A 17,579-nucleotide genomic window follows, 5' to 3' on the forward strand; every position below is an offset into this window, starting at 1 on the left:
ATCTCCGGATACCAATCCGTTGGACTATTGTGTCTGAAGTATATTGGAAAGTAAGGTTGGCACTAAAAAATACCAAAATGTCGATCACCTCAAACAGTCGCTTCACCGGAAATGGGCCAAAATAGCGCAGAGCAACAACATAAATCTTGCCAAAGGTGACCAATTCGAACAAATCTAAACTAATTCTAAAAGTTGATGCTATTTCCGACAGTTTTTGTTTCATTCAACAAAATTTAAAAAAAAAATAAAAATTATGGCGTTTGACTTTGTTGCTGTTTTTTTATCTCACCCTGTATAATTATTATAAGCTATAATAATAATAATAATAATAATAATAATAATAATAATAATAATAATAATAACAATTCTTATTATTATTGTTATTTTTATTATTATTATTATTATTATTATTATTATTATTATTATTATTATTATTATTATTATTATTATTATTATTATTATTATTATTATTATTATTATTATTATTATTATTATTATTATTATTATTATTATTATTATTATTATTATTATTATTATTATTATTATTATTATTATTATTATTTATATTTTTATAATTATAATTATTATTGTTATTATTATTATTGTTATTATTATTATTATTATTATTATTATTATTATTATTATTATTATTATTATTATTATTATTATTATTATCATTATTATCATTATTATTATTAATAATATTATCATTATTATTATATTATTATTATTTATATTTTTATAATTATAATTATTATTATTGTTATTATTATTATTATTATTATTGTTATTATAATTATTATTTTTATTATAATTATCATTATTATTACATCATTATTATTATTATTTATATTTTTATAAATATTATTGTTTTTGTTATTATTGTTTTCTTTTTTCACATTCTCTATTCTCTATTTTCCTTTTGTCTATACTTAAACCTAGTTATTATTATCATTACAATTTTTTCTCTTTTTTCTATTATTAATATTATTTTTAAATATATATGTATATGTGTGTATGTTTCTGCATTCATAATCTTAAGTTTTTTTTTGGTATAATGTATTTTTCTTTTTTATGTTTCTTTTTTCTATTTTATTTCTTTTTCTTTTATTTTTTTAATAATTACTATTATTTTTCTTCTCTCTCGTTTTTTTTTATCAACATATTATTTTGTAAAAGGTACATTTACTCTTTTTTCAGTGTCTTCTTTTTAAATATAATAATTTCGCATGTATGTGTGTGTGTTATGCATAAATGTATGTGAGAATGTATGGGTGTGTGTGTCTTTGAATAGTTATTTTTGTTTTCTTTCTTCTAAAATATATATAATATTAATTTTATTGTTTTCTTCTTTAAATTTCTTATAATTATTAATTGTCAACAGATGTCGCTCTCAGCTGGGCATAACATGTCTGACACACTCGCACCGGTTTCAATATTCTCAATCTCGATATTTCCGATTCGAAACGACTGCATTTGTTACAGAACACCTGGCCACAGTTGCGACAGTGATGTTTGCGTTCGTATAGGGTGAATCTGTAAAGGGGAAAGTGAAACAGAAATTAATTAATGGGATCATGGAAGGAAGTCCGTTTCATTTCATATTTGAATGTTGCTTAAAGACTCTTTAGTAACACTGTACAAGAAGAAAATAATTAAATAAATAAAAAATCCAAAATATTTCCTAATTTCTTCTATCAATTTTTCTGAAAAAATGTCAAAGAAATATTTTACACAAACTTGTCCTCTTTATTTAGGTTATTTTGCTATCTAATCTTTCATAACGACGATACACGAGTCTTCAATTGTTGGATCTACTTTTATTATCTACTGGGTTTTAAAAACTCAATTAAAAATATCTTAATGGAATTCCTCTACAACAAGTTCCTCCTTCAACTGACCTATAAATACTTCCTTGAGCTTGTCTATAGAGACCCGCTTCATCTTGTGAAAATATACCCACTTAGTCTAAAAAGACTCACTTTCGCTCTTCTATAAATACTCCCTTTAATTCCCCGATACTCCATCTAAAAAGACTCCCTGCAGTCCGTCTACAAACACTCGTTTTAACTCGCCTATAAAAACTTCCTCCAGTCCATCTATAAAAACTCCCTTCTATCTGTCTAAAAAAGCACCTTCCAGTCGGTCTATAAAGACTCCCTCTAATTTGTCAATTAAGACTACCTCCAGTCCATCCAAAAAGACTCCCTTAAGTCCGTCTAAAAAAACTCCCTTTAACTCACCGAAAAAGATTCCCTCCAGTCCGTCTATAAAGACTACCTTCTGTCCATCTATAAAGAATCCCTCCAGTCCGTCCATTAAGACTCCTTCTAGTCCATCTATAAATACTTCCTTCAGTCTGTCTATAAAGATTCCTTCAAGTCCGCCTATAAAGACTTCCTCCAGTACGTCTATAAAGACTCCTTCTAGTCCATCTACTCCGTCTATAAAGACTTCCTCTGGACCGTCTGTAAATACTCCTTCCAGTCCGACTGTAAAGACTCCCTTCTGTCTGCCTATAAAGACTTTCGCCAATCCGTCTATAAAGACCCCCTCCACTCTGTCTATAAAGACTCACTCCAGTCCGTCTATAAAGACTACCACCAGCCCGTCTACAAAGTCTCCTCCAGTCTATCTTAAAAGACTCTCTCCAGTCCATCTATAAACTCTCCCTTTAACTCACAGATTAAAACTCCCTCAAGTCCGTCTATAAAAGGGCCTTCCAGTCCGTCTATAAAAACTCCCTCAAGTCCGTTAATCAAGACTCCCCTCAGTCCGTCTATAAAGATTCCCTCCAGTCCTTCTGTAAAGACTCCCTTTTACTCCCCGAAAAACTACCTCAAGTCCGTCTAAAAATACTGCCTACAGTCCGTCTATAAAGACCCCCTCCAGACTGTCTATAAAAACTACCTACAGTCCATCTAAAAAGTATCCCTCCGGTCATCTACAAAGTCTCCCTCCGGTCATCTATAAAGTCTCCCTCCAGTCCATCTATAAACATTTCCTTTAACTCACCCATAAAGAATTCCTACAGTCCGTCTACCAAGATTCCTCCCGACCGCCATAAAAACTTTCTGCAGTGCGTCTATTAAGACTCCCTCCAGTTCATCTACAGAGATTCCTTCCACTTCGTCTATAAAGAATCCCTCAAGTCCATCTTAGAATATCTCTCCTATCCGTCTTTAAAGACTACTTCCAGTCCATCTAAAAACACTTCCTCCAGACTTGCTATGAAGACCCCCTTTAACTCGTCGATAAGGTTTTCATTCAGTCCATCTAAAAAGACTCCCATCAACTCTTGATAAGGACATCATCCAGTCCGTCTAAAAAGACTCCCTTAAGCCTATCTAAAAAGACCCTCTCCAGTCCGTCAATAAAGACTCCCCCATACCGCCATAAAAACTCCGTATATTAAGACTCCCTCCAGTTCATCTATAAAGACTCCTTCCGCTTCGTCTATAAAGAATCTCTCAAGTCCATTTAAAAAATCTCTCCAGTCTATCGATAAAAACTCCCTCGCGTTTATCTAAAAAGACTCCCTTCAGTCTATCTTAAAAAATTCCCTCTAGCCCGTCTATAAATACTCGATACAGCCCGTCTAAAAAACTCGGTCCAGTCCATCTATAAAGACACCCTCCAGCTCATCTAAAAATACTTCCGTCGTCTCTAAAGACTTCATTCATCTCTCCGATATAGACTCCCTCCAATTCGACTTTACCGATTCCCTTCAGCTGGTTTATAATTACTCCCTCCAACTCGCACATAAAATCTCTTTTTAAGTGTTTATTACGACTGCCTTCAGCTCCTCCATAAAGACTCCACTCAGCATCCTAAAGATTTTCCTATAGCTCTTCCAAAAAATGTGCCTTCAAATGCTTCGTGACTGTTTTGTTTGTTCCGTCGTCTATAAAATCATACTTCCGCCTCTTTTAGTGCTAAATTTTATGAAATACTCACTTAACATGACATTTAACACACTGATCGGCTCCCTCATCCTTTAGCCAATGATCGGCCACACCACGGCCGGGTTGCTCCGTAACACACCATGAATAGATGCGACCACGGGCATCACCTGGAAATATTTCAAAATGTATTAAAAATTGGAAATCCACAAAATAATTTATGAAAACTACTTACCAACATATAATATTTTATGATCCTTGGATACTGTCAGGGCAGTAATACTGGCCGGTTCGGCATTATCTTTGCGATCATAGGCCGTGTGCATTGTTAGTTTTGAACGGAACATTAATTGACGTTGCCATTTAAAGCCTAAAGGAGTAAAGAACAAATATAAAAAATTAAAATTTTGGAATCTTTGATTAACAAAATCTCCAAAATACCCCTACCTTTCTTGAGACAATGATCACCACGATGTTTATCATTGTCGATCATGACAAATCCGTCTGTGAGGCTGGTATCGGATTTACTGGGCCTTATTGTGCTGCGTTCTTCTTCTGGATGCAAAGAACAAACAATAATTTAATATTTTTAAAATATCAAATATTTATCAAAAAGCTACCTTCAATTCCCTTATTACCCCCCGAACCCTCCACCGTTGATGACTTAATTTCGTGCAGAGATTTCGCACCCGAAAATGAAGATTTCCGTCGTTCCGATGTTACGGGTATTTCACATTCCTTCATTGGCTTATCCGATTGTGTTGAGTTGTTTGAGTGTTGTGATGCCTCTGATATGCTGCTTTCCGAAGCAGATTTATGGATTTCTGTAAAGGGCAATTCTATGATTTTAATAAGGTTATAACGTTAGTAGAGAAATTTGTCTTACCATTATCATCATGTGAAGATATGCTTTGCATTTGTTTAAATAGTTCCATTTTCTTTGAGGTTTCTCCACCCGCCACAGCCGTCTCGTCTTCTTTGTGCGATGCAGTGTCGGGATTTTCTTGGGATTTCACTTCGGCATACCGTTTTAGTTTACGTTCAATTGGTACTTGAACATATTCGAGGGACCACATCTAAAAAAAAAAAATAGAAAAAAATTCGGCATTAGAATAAGATTGGAAAATGTAAAAAATGCCCTTGGGTATATCAATCGGCTCTAAAGGGTATAAGAACTATTTGAATTTTTTTTCTTTTTTAGAATTTTATAAAGACTTCAGTTCTCCAACCTTTTAAAAATATATAAGGCCTAGGGACGTCCCTGTGACCTTAAATATTAATCTCTGACGATATTCGAAAATTTTTTTTAAATGTCCATAAAGAATCCTTTACTTTTTATTATCCTGGCAATATACATGCAAAGTCCTGCTAACTAATTGTCAAAAATGAATTCTAAGGTTCAGTTAATTTCCTGTCGTCTATAAACAAACCTTACCAGTCATCCATAAAATATAAAGTCTATACAGTCTCTTTTCCAGTCTTTTTTTCTATACAGACTCCTTACAGACTCTTTTCCAGTCGTCTATAGAGATTCCTTTCTAGTCGTCTATAGAGATTCCTTTCTAGTCGTCTATAGAGACTCCTTACCAGTCGTCTATAGACTCCTTACCAGTCGTCTATAGAGACTCCTTACCAGTCGTCTATAGAGACTCCTTACCAGTCGTCTATAGAGACTCCTTACCAGTCGTCTATAGAGACTCCTTTCCAGTCGTCTATAGAGACTCCTTTCTAGTCGTCTAACAGACTCCTTTCCAGTCGTCTATACAGACTCCTTTCCAGTCGTATATGCAGACTCCTCTACACTCGTCTATAAAGACTTCTTCCAGTCGTCTATACAGACTCCTTTCCAGCCGTCTACACAGACTCCTTACCAGCCGTCTTCACAGACTCCTTTCCAGTCGTTTATACAGACTCCTTTCCCGTCGTCTATACAGACTCCTTGCAGGCTTTTTACCAGGCCTTTCCAGTTGTTATATCAGACTCCTTCCCAGTCGTCTCTACAGTCTCTTTTCCAGTCGTCTAACCAGATTTTTTACCAGTCTATACAGACTCCTTCCCAGTCGTCTCTACAGCCTCTTTTCCAGTTGTCGTCTAACCAGATTTTTTACCAGTCTATACAGACTTGCCTTGCCACTCTCCCATAAAGAGTCCTTACCATCTGCACATAATGACTCCTTATCATTGGACCTCATAAGTCGTCTATAAAAAGTCTATAGTAGTCATTTATAAGGACTCTCTGCCAATTGCCTATATAGACTCCTTATTATTTGGGATATAAGACTTCTTACGAATCACCTATAAAATTACCTGCCAATAGCCCTTAAGGTTTCCTTTCTAGTATCTCAAAAATATTCCCTATAAGTCGTCTATAAAAAATTCTGAAAGTAAGGTTACCAGTCCTTTGAGGATTCTTTTGAGTACCCAAAAGGATTTCCTATAAAGACCATTTTCCGATCACAAAATAATGATAAAATAATGATTCCTGGTTAATCCCATTAAGAACAGCTTATCAATCATAAAAAGCTCCTTTTGAGTAGCCAAAAATGGTATTCCCGTTGTCTATGAGATCTTTTAAAAAGTCGTATTAAATAGCCAATTTAGTCCAAGTTATCTGATCTCCCATGAAGACCATATTTCAATCATCTATAAGGACTCTATTTCATTTGTTGAAGACACCTTATCAGTCCTTAAGGGCTCCTTTTGAGTAGCTCAAAAATGATGATCTATAAGTTGTCTGTTCAATCACAAAAGTAATGTTTCTTCCATCGTCTATGGGATCTCTTTAAGACGTTTCGAAAAATTCTCATTAAGTGGTCGATTTAGCCTGCCTTCTGTAATTCTAATCTCTCAAGAGGACCTCATTTCAAATCTCTCAAATAATCTTCTTTTTCGTTCGTTTAAGTCGCCTTCATGGGCTTTCTTTCAATCGTCGTTGATAGATCTCTGCTTAATCCCCTAAAGACAGCTTTTCAGCCTATAAGGGTTCCTTTTGAGTAGCTTACTTTCTCATAAGTCGTCTGTAAAGACCCCTTTCGAAACACAAAATAATGTTTATTCTCTCATCTATGGGATCTCTTTAAGACTACTCTAAAAAGCTCAAAGAAGTAGCCGATTTAGTATGAATTATTTGATTTTAGACTGCCGTGAAGACGATCTGTTAATTGACTTTAAAGACTCCTTTCCCTTAAGGACTCCATTCCTATTTGAGTCGCTGTTATAGGCTTCCTTAAAATCGTCGTCTATAAAGATTTCTGATTAATCCTCCCAATAGCACCCTACCAGACCTCTTGAACCCCAAAAAGGATTTCCTGTAAGTCGCCTCTAAAGACTCCTTTTCAATCTTTCATCGTCTATGGCATCCCTTTAAGACGCCTTTAAAAACCCGTCGCATAAAGATTCCTTATTGACCCTCTAAAGACAGGTCACCAGCCCTTAAGGTCTCCTTTCGTGAAGCCCAAAACGGATTTCTCGTAGGTCGTTTGTGGAGAAACCTTTCCAATCACAAAATAATGTTTCTTTTCTCATATAAGGGATACCCTTAACATTCTTCTGAAAACTTGCCGATTTTATCTCAATTATCTGATTTTTTACTCCCATAAAGACCATCTGTTAATTGCCTTTAAGGACTCCTTTCCCTTCTTTTTAGGCGTTGCTATAGGCTTCCTTTTAATCGTCGTATATAAATATTTCTGATTAATTCTCCTAATGACACCCTACCAGACTGCTTGAACCCCAAAAAGATTTTCAATAAGTCGCCTCTAAAGACCTCTTTTTCCATCAGAAAATAATATTTCTTTGATCGTCCGTGGGATACCTTTAAAACAATTCTAAAAAGCCCCATTAGGAACCGAATCATCGTATTTCAATCTCCTATGAAGACTATCTTTCAACCACCTATAAGGACTTATTTTTCATTTGTTTATATTGCCTTTAAAAACTTCCTTTAAATCTATACTGGACTCCATTCCTGTAGCCCCAAAATAATGTCCTATAAATCCCCAGTAAAGACTGATTTCCAACTACAAAAAAATGTTTTTCCGTCGTCTATGGGATACCTTTAAGACTTCTCTACAACGTCCCATTAAGTAGACGATTTATTCCGAACTATTTGTTTTCAATCTCCCATATATTTAATTTTTCAGTCACGTACAAGGACTCCTTTTCATCCGTTGAAGTTGTCTTTATAGACATATTTTGAATCGTCGTATAAAGATTCCTGATTAATCCCCTAAAGACACATCACCAGCCCTTAAGGTTTCCCTTCGAGAAACCCAAAACGAATTTCTTAGAAGTAGAGACCCCTTTTCAATCACAAAATAATGTTTATTCTCTCATCTATGGGATCCCTTTAAGACTCCTCTAAAAAGTCACAATAAGTAACAGACTTTATCTCAATTATCTGATTTTAAACTCCCATGAAGACCATCTGTTAATTGCCGTTAAGGACTCCTTTCCCATCTTTATAGGCGTTGCTATAGGCTTCCTTTTAATCGTCGTATATAAATATTTCTGATTAATTCTCCTAATGACTCCCTACCAGACCTCTTGAATCTCAAAAAGGATTTCCTATAAGTTGCCTCAAAAGACTCCTTTCCAATCAGAAAATAATATTTCTTCGATCGTCTATGGCATCCCTTTAAGAGGCCTGTAAAAGGACGCATTAGGAACCCGATTTAGTACGAAATATCGGATTTCAATGTCCAAAGAAGACCATATTTCAGTCACCTCTAAGGACTTATTTTTCATTTGTTTATATCGCCTTTATAAACTTCCTTTATTTCGTCGTCTATCAAGATTTCTGATTAGACCTCTTAAGCCACCTCACCAGACCTCTTGGACTCCATTCTAGTAGCCCAAAAATGATTTTCAATAAGTCGCCTCTAAAGACCTCTTTTTCCATCAGAAAATAATATTTCTTTAATCGTCCGTGGGATACCTTTAAAACAATTCTAAAAAGTCCCATTAGGAACCGAATCATCGTATTTCAATCTCCTATGAAGACCATCTTTCAACCACCTATAAGGACTTATTTTTCATTTGTTTATATTGCCTTTATAAACTTCCTTTAAATCTATACTGGACTCCATTCATGTAGCCCCAAAATAATGTCCTATAAATCCCCAGTAAAGACTGATTTCCAACTACAAAAAAATGTTTTTTCCGTCGTCTATGGGATACCTTTAAGACTTCTCTACAACGTCCCATTAAGTAGACGATTTATTCTGAACTATTTGTTTTCAATCTCCCATATATTTAATTTTTCAGTCACGTACAATGACTCCTTTTCATCCGTTGAAGTTGTCTTTAGAGACATACTTTGAATCGTCGTATAAAGATTCCTGATTAATCCCCTAAAAACAGGTCATCAGCCCTTAAGGTTTCCTTTCGAGAAGCCCAAAACGGATTACTCATATGTCGTCTGTAGAGACCCCTTTTCAATCACAAAATAATCTTTATTCTCTCATCTATGGGATCCCTTAAGACTCCTCTAAAAAGTCACAATAAGTAACAGACTTTATCTCAATTATCTGATTTTAAACTCCCATGAAGACCATCTGTTAATTGCCGTTAAGGACTCCTTTCCCTTCTCTTTAGTCGTTGATATAGACTTCCTTTTAATCGTTGTCTATAAATATTTCTGATTAATCCTCCTAATGACTCCCTACCCTCTTGACCTCTTGAACCTCAAAAAGGATTTTCTGTAAGTCGCCTCTAAAGATCTCTTTTCCAGTCAGAAAATAATATTTCTTCCATCGTCTATGGAATCCCTTTAAGATGCCTTTAAAAAAACGCATTACGAACCCGATTTAATCCGAATTATTATATTACCTCGAAGACCATATTTCAGTCACCTCTAAGGACTTATTTTTCATTTGTTTATATCGCCTTTATAAACTTCCTTTATTTCGTCTATCAAGATTTCTGATTAATACTCCTTAAGGCACCAAAAAGGATTTTCTATAAATCGCCTCAAAGGACACCTTTCCAATCAGAAAATAATATTTCTTCAATCCTCCATGGCATCCCTTTAACCCGCCTCTAAAAGCCGCATTAGGAAGCCGATTTAATCCGAATTATTGGATTTCAATCTTCCATGAAGACCATATTTCAGTCACCTCTAAGGACTTCTTTTTCATTTGGTACTGCCATCTTTGTAAACTTCCTTTGAATAGTCGTCTATAAAGATTCCTGATTGATACTCCTAAAGACACTTATCACTCCTACAGGCTCCTTTCGAGTAACCTAAAAAGGATCCCCCATAAGACCCCGTAAAGGCCCCTTTTCCAGTTACAAAAAAATATTTTTCCCATCGTCTATGGTATTCCTCTTAGACGCTTTTAAAAAGTCCCATTAAGTATCCGCTTTAGTCTGAATTATCTGATTTTAATCGTCCAAGCAGAACACTTTTCAATCACCAAAAAGGAATAGTTTTCATTCAAAGACGACTTACAAGACGTCGTTTGAATCGTCATTTTTCGATTAATAATCCTTGTGTGTCCTCGGTGGCTCCATTCCAGTATCCCAAAAAGGATTTCCTTTAAATCGCCTGTAAAGACCCCTTTCCAAATCAAAAATGTGGTTCTTCTTAGTCAATGGGATGCCTTTAAGATGTCCCTAAATTAGGTATCCGATTTAGTCTGAATTATCTGATTTGAATCTCCCAAGAAGACCAACTTCTAAATCATCTATAAACACTTATTTTTCATTCCTTTAAACCGCCTTTGTGTTGCTTCGTTCGAGTCGTCGACAAAGATTAATTTTCAGTTTCCCAACTAGTCTCCCTTTCCCAACTCACCCTCACAACGCCATCCGTGGAGCCAGTTATGACCACATTCTGTGGATCCCATTCTCGGATTTGTGAAAAGGCCACACACAATATTTGCTGCATACGATCGGCACTGCCCACGCATGTATTCACCGTTGCCAAAGGATCACCATTGATGGACCACACATGTAACCACGTTGCCGAACATGTGGCAATATCACCAGTCAATTCATTTATGGCCACTGCTGCCACAACACCCACATGGCCGGGCAATTGGCGTACAAATGTGAAACGTGTCATATCCCAAACAATTGCCGTACCATCTCTTGAACCCGACACAATGACATTATATGCTGCACTGGCTGCCAAACATGTAACGGCATCCGTATGGCCATGTAGCGAATGTTTCACCGTTAAACTTTTACGATTTGCATCGAATTTCCAAATCGTAATGACCGAACTTGTGCCGGCGGTAATGATCATTTTTGAATTGGGACAGGCACAGGCCAAAATTTCACCGGAATTTTGTGCCGCCGCCTCGGAAACAAATGAAGCACGATCTGTGTCATAGAGGCCAATGCGCAGCGAGTGATCGGCAAAGCCCCAGGCAATGTATTTGGTATATGATGGGGGCATCATCACCTAGGAAGGGGGAAAAGAGAGTAATTTATTAAAATCTCGAATTTATCGAATTTTGTATTTCCTTACCTTATTTTGTTCCACAGCAAAAACAGTCTTATCTGGTTGCAATATCTGACCCACGGGACCTTTTAGCTCCTTGATGGGTTGCAGGCTCGGTTTCAAATTATCCAAATTATGGAAGAACAAACGATCGGATTGTAGCACAGTTGTATTGCCCTGTATCAAGGCGCTCGGATCTATTAGCGTCGAATGCCGCGAGCCAGACATTTTCTTGGCGGGATGGGGTTTCTTAAACAGCTGCTTGGGTATTTGTCCAAAGTTGTTAATGAAACCAATTGTGGCGTTTTTCTTCAGAGGGTCATCAATGCTAGATTCGGGAGAATAGAGAATAGGATTAATTGAGAGACATTTAGGGTCATTTTTAGGGCAACTTACTTGTAAATATCGACATTTCCTTCATAGAACAAATGATGGAAAACATTTGTGGCTTCCACAGCGGCGGGGCCTTGTTGCTTGTGGCCAAATATCAAATCGATCCACTGAAAGGAAAATAATTCGATTAATACATAAATGACAGCATTTCTCTGATGGTCTGATGTTTCAAATTGACTCTATATCAGGTCTCCAAAAATCTAATTTTATTGTTCTACAAGTCCTTTATAAGGATCCCTAGAAACCACCTTCCTCCGGGTTCAAAAATACCGTATTTCAGTTATCTTTGAAGTTCTCATTTACTGTCGTCCAGAAAAATATATTTTATGTCGTCTACCATTAGAAAATTAAAGGCAACATAGACTCATTTAAATCAGTTCAAATTTTCAGGCCTCCAAGTCCCCGATTTCAGAAGTCTGCAAAATACTTTTTCTACAAACTTTTCCCGGAAACTTCTTTTCGGAACTAGTAGATTCCTGTGGTTGTTTGTCAATAGAAGTTTGCATATACTCTTTAAAATCTCCTTACCAAATGTAAATTCTGGCTAACATAATCACATTCCAAGGCATTGCGATGTAATCTTATGAATTCTCTTGGATCCTGTTTGGCCCAGGGCGGCAGGATGACATCGTTCAAGGTTTCGCCATTTTGTTTGGTACCTTAAAGGGGACAATAGAATATTATTTTCAATTGATTCCTTTCATTACTCTGCCATTTACTTACCCAAATCAAAGTTATTCGAATTGGTTATGAATTCTGGGAGGTAGAAAAACTCGGGTATTAGCTCTTTCACATCGGCCATATTGAATTTGGAGGCCGAGAGCCAGGCCTCTTTAAGGCTGTGGAACATGCGATCGGCCAAATCAAAGTGGCCACCTTGCAGGCGCAAAAAGTGCTGGGTAAACGGTTCCAAGCGCACCAGATATGAGCAAACAATCATGGCCGATGAGTAGTGGGTGCCATAGTGATAGGGTGGTGTTTCACCATGGGGATCATCCCATTCCTGGAAATAAAAAAAAATTGGATTTTTTTAAATATTTTGATTGTTGAAGAGGTTTGAGTTGATTTTACCTTAAATCTTTTCTGAAACTGTTCCAGTCTCTCCTCCGACTGGGCACCCATGGGCTTGGAAAAATCTCGGAATGTTTTGGGATTATTGAAATCCAACTCTTCGGAATCATAATCGGCCAATATCCAGGGGAAAACGGGATACTGCATGAGATCATTGTAGGAGCGCCCAGCGAGGGTATTTAAATGCATTAGATATTGGAAGTTGGAAATTTCACCGCGCTGCAAAAGAGAACGTGATTAATTTATCAGGAAAAAAGGAAAAAAAAATATAAGTTCGGCCGGGCCGAACTTTGAATAGCCTCCACAATTCGGAATTAATTTGGAAATTTTCAAAAAAAAAAAATAAGTAAATAAAATTAGTTAACAATTCTGTTAAAATCCTAAAAATACCGCAGGGGCCATTCGAAGACGTGGACCTGCACAAACAATTTTCTCTAATAGCCTGTAGTGTCCATTACGAGCTTCAAATACCAAATTTGAAACAATTCCGGTGAATAATGTCGCTAAAATCATTAAAATACCGAATATCGGAAGGTACCGTTATATGGGGCCTATACGAAGACGTGGGTTTGCACAGACAATTTTCTGTCATAGGCTGTAATATCCATTACGAACTTCAAATTCCCAATTTGAAACAATTCCAGTGAATAATGTCGCTAAAATCATCAAAATACCGAATCTCGGGAGGTGCCGTTATATGGGGGCAATACGAAGACGTGGACCTGCACAGACAATTTTCTGTCATAGGTTGTAGTATCCGTTACGAACTTCAAATACCGAATTTGAAATGATTCCGTTGAATAATGTCACAAAAATCATCAAAATACCGAATATAGGGAGGTACCATTATAAGGGGGCTATACGAAGGCGTGGACCTGCACAGACAATTTTCTGCCATAGGCTGTAGTATCTATTACGAACTTCAAATACCAAATTTAAAACAATTCCGGTAAATAATGTCGCTAAAATCATGAAATTACCGAATATCGGGAAGTACCGTTATATGGGGGATATAAGAAGACGTGGACCTGCAGAGACAATTTTCTGTCATAGGCTGTAGTACCCATTGCGAACTTCAAATACCAAATTTGAAACAATTCCGGCAAAAAATGTAGCTAAAATCATCAAAATACTGAATATCGGAAGGTACCGTTATATGGGGGCTATACAACGGCGTGGACCTGCACAAACAATTTTCTGCCTTAGGCTGAAACATCCATTACGAACTTCAAATACCAAATTTGAAACAATTCCGGTGAATAATGTCGCTAGAATCATTAAAATACCTAATATCGGAAGGTATTGTTATATGGGGGCTATACGAAGACGTGGACCTGCACAGACAATTTTCTGTTATAGGCTGTAGTATTTATTAGGAACTTCAAATATCAAATATGAAACAATTCCGGTGAATAATGTCGCTAAAACAATCAATATACCGAATATCGGAAGGTACCGCTATATGGGGGCTATACGAAGGCTTGGATCTGCAAAGACAATTTTCTGTCACAGGCTGTGGTATCCATTACGAACTTCAAATACCAAATTTGATACAATTCCGTTGAATAATGTCGCTAAAATCATCAAAATACCGAATATCGGGAGGTATCGTTATATGGGGGCTATGCGAAGACGTGGACCTATACAGATAATTTTCTGTCTCAGGCTGTAGTATCCATTACGAACTTCAAATGCCAAATTTGAAACAATTCCGATGAATAGAGTCGCTTAAATCATCAAAATACCGAATATGGGGAGTTATCGTTATATGGGGGCTATACGAAGACGTGGACCTGCACTGACAATTTTCTGTCATAAGCTCTAGTATCCATTACGAACTTTAAATACCAAATTTGAAACAATTCCGGTAAGTAATGTCGCTAAAATCATCAAAATACCGAATATCGGGAGGTGCCGTTACATGGGGGCTATACCAAAACGTGGACCTACATGGCCCATTTGCAATACCAAAAGTCCTGCAGACATAATATAGATTTGAGTAAAATTTTAACAACCTAATTCATTTCGTTCGGAAGCTAGAGTGATTTCCACAGACGGACGGACATCGCTAAATCGACAGAGAATTTTATGCGGATCAAGAATATATATACTTTGTGGGGTCTAAATGTATATTTAAGAATGACAAACTTAATATACCCAAATACTATGAAGGAGGGTATAAAAAAAGAAGAAGATCCAAATACTTACCACCCATCTCTGGGTCACCGAGGTTTCACCAATCAAACTACTGAAGATACCCGATGTCTGTTCTACACTTGCCGTCCTCTTTTGGCCCGCCACCGACTGCTGAGCATTGTCATTGATGGCCGTGGCATGGGCCATGAAACGCTGATAAACCTTATTTCGAACCTTGCGCGGAAAACTTAACAAATAATTTCGTCCATCTTCGGAGAACACCTCCAGTGCAATGGGTTGTAACAAATAACGTCGCTTGTGTACCTCTCGTATCTCCTCGTAAGCAAACTTAGAACACTGGCGAACTTTGTGCTGCCTTGTTGTACCCCCCGAGTTGGGTATAATGGGTTCATAGGCCCCCGGTGGCAGGGTGTCGATATCTTTTATTTCACGATTTTTGAGCAATGTAAAACCATCAACGATGTAACAATGTTCCTTGCCGAACAACAGTAGACCCTCAAAGGTATCCAGACCTTGGATGCGTGCACATCTAAACATAAAAGAGATTTTTTCCTGCTCTTCCAGCAGCCGTAAAAATGTTTCATTATCGGCAATATTTGACATTTCATCGTCCTCCTCATCATCGTCGGGTGCATTGACATCTAACGACTCCTGGGCATGGGCATGGGCAATGCGATGTTCATTGGGTGACTGGGGTGGTGTGGACGTTGTACCACCCGGCTCACTTTTGGATGTCTGCAATTGGGGATGACTATGGGTGGTTTGTCCCGAAGCTTTCAGCAATTGATTGGCATCTACGGAATGTTGATGTGTTAGCGATTGTTGTTGTGTGAGCGAATCGGTTTCACACAATATCCTTGGTGGCTGCTGACAATGGGTGTAGTAGATTTTACTATCAAAACTGGTGGCAACTTTATATTTTAATTGACGATTATCGGGTATATCCAATTCTGGGCGATATGGATACTGCAGATAGAAGAGATCATTGCGCATGGTTTTCTTACGCATACGATGTGGCCCTTCAGTGGTGTCCAATATCCATTTGTCAAGCGAAGAATAGCCCTCGGGACCCCAGAGGCCACGTTCTCGGGTTAATTCTGTTTCCGATTGCACCCAATCCTGGTAGACATAACGCTGGGTGTGTTGCAGCATTTGTATGTACTGTTTGCAGCGTAACTCCCAAAGGTCCCTGGAAGGAGAAACAAAGAAGGGAGGTTATTGAAAGCTTCATGGTTATTCAAAATGTTGACCCTTTGAGGGGGAGGTACCAGAAGGAGTGGACCGATATATCCCATCTTCACAGCAGATCTTGTGTTAGTACAAATAATGGGATGTGTGAAATATGAAGAGCATCGGATGCTTACTTCGGATTTTAATAAGTGTTTTGGTTATTCAAAACTTTGACCCTTTGTGGGGAAGCTACCAGAAGGAATGGTCCGATCTCTACCATATTTATAACAGATCTTGTGATGATCGAAATATTGAGAAGTGCCAAAACTTAATGGAATCGGATCTTCATTTTGTCCTTTATGAGCTTCATGGATTTTCAAAATTTTGACCGTTTGTGGGGGAGGTACCAGAAGAAATATTCCGATCTCAGGTGTTGGATTAGTAGAGGTGTTGGGTTAGTAGAAATAATGGGATGTGTGAAATATGAAGGAAACCCGATGCTTATTTTGGATTTTAATAAGCGTTTTGGTTATTCAAAACTTTGACCCTTTGTGTGGGAGGTACCAGAAGGAATGGTCCGATCTCTACCATTTTTATAACAGAGCTTGTGTTGATGGAAATATTGAGAAGTGCCAAGGCTGAAAGGAATCGGATGTTAATTTCGGGGTTTTATGAGGTTCATGGATATTAAAAATTTTGACCCTTTGTGGGGGAGGTACCAGAAGGAGTGGACCAATATACTCCAGCTTCACAGTAGATCTTGTGTTGGTACAAATAATGAGATGTGTGAAATATGAAGAGAATCGAATGCTTATTTCGGATTTTAAGAAATGTTTTGTTTATTCAGAACTTTGACCCTTTGTGGGGGAGGTACCAGAAGAAATGGTCCGATCTCCACCATCTTTGTAAGAGATCTTGTCTTGATGGAAATATTGAGATGTACCAAGTCTGAATGGAATCGGATGATAATTCGGCGTTTTATGAGCTTCATGGTTATTCAAAATTTTGAGCGTTTGCGGGGGAGGTACCAGAAGGAGTGCGCCGATATAACCGATCTGTACACCAAACCTTGGGTTAATAAAAATATTACGATGTGTAAAATATGAAGAGAACCGGATGCTTATTTCGGATTTTTATAATCATTTTGTTTATTCAAAACTTTGACCCTTTGTGGGGGAGGTACCAGAAGGAATGTTCCGATCTCCACCATCTTTACAACAGATCTTGTGTTGACGGAAATATTGAGATGTGCCAAATCTGAATGGAATCGGATGTTAATTTCGCGGTTTTATGAGCTTCATGGATATTCAAAATTTTGACCCTTTGTGGGGGAGATACCAGAAGGAGGGCGCCGATATATTCCATCTTCACAGTAGATCTTGTGTTAGTAGAAATAATGGGATGGGTGAAGTATGAAGAGAATCGAATGCTTATTTCAG

General features: G+C 37.2%; 1 protein-coding gene across 2 annotated transcripts in view; it reads right to left on the bottom strand.

The window, feature by feature from the left end:
- Nucleotides 1–1,165: 1,165 nt before the first annotated feature.
- LOC101890798 (WD repeat and FYVE domain-containing protein 3) overlaps nt 1,166–17,579 on the bottom strand; it is a 90,941-nt gene continuing 74,527 nt past the window's right edge. The window contains exons 13-25 of one of the 2 annotated variants that reach the window (XM_059129913.1): nt 15,022–16,159; nt 12,814–13,032; nt 12,466–12,745; nt 12,271–12,401; nt 11,746–11,849; nt 11,377–11,677; nt 10,699–11,310; nt 4,789–4,978; nt 4,523–4,726; nt 4,350–4,454; nt 4,138–4,272; nt 3,958–4,072; nt 1,166–1,536 (exon numbers count right to left, since the gene is read on the bottom strand). In XM_059129913.1, the coding sequence (XP_058985896.1) occupies nt 1,371–1,536; nt 3,958–4,072; nt 4,138–4,272; nt 4,350–4,454; nt 4,523–4,726; nt 4,789–4,978; nt 10,699–11,310; nt 11,377–11,677; nt 11,746–11,849; nt 12,271–12,401; nt 12,466–12,745; nt 12,814–13,032; nt 15,022–16,159 (3,700 nt within the window). In that variant the 3' untranslated portion in view covers nt 1,166–1,370. Of the gene's footprint in view, nt 1,537–3,957; nt 4,073–4,137; nt 4,273–4,349; nt 4,458–4,522; nt 4,727–4,788; nt 4,979–10,698; nt 11,311–11,376; nt 11,678–11,745; nt 11,850–12,270; nt 12,402–12,465; nt 12,746–12,813; nt 13,033–15,021; nt 16,160–17,579 lie in introns of both variants that reach the window. The other variant, XM_059129912.1, reaches the window with a different exon arrangement.

The sequence above is a fragment of the Musca domestica genome, unplaced genomic scaffold, assembly GCF_030504385.1.
Source record: "Musca domestica strain aabys unplaced genomic scaffold, Musca_domestica.polishedcontigs.V.1.1 7, whole genome shotgun sequence".
Classification (NCBI taxonomy): domain Eukaryota; kingdom Metazoa; phylum Arthropoda; class Insecta; order Diptera; family Muscidae; genus Musca; species Musca domestica.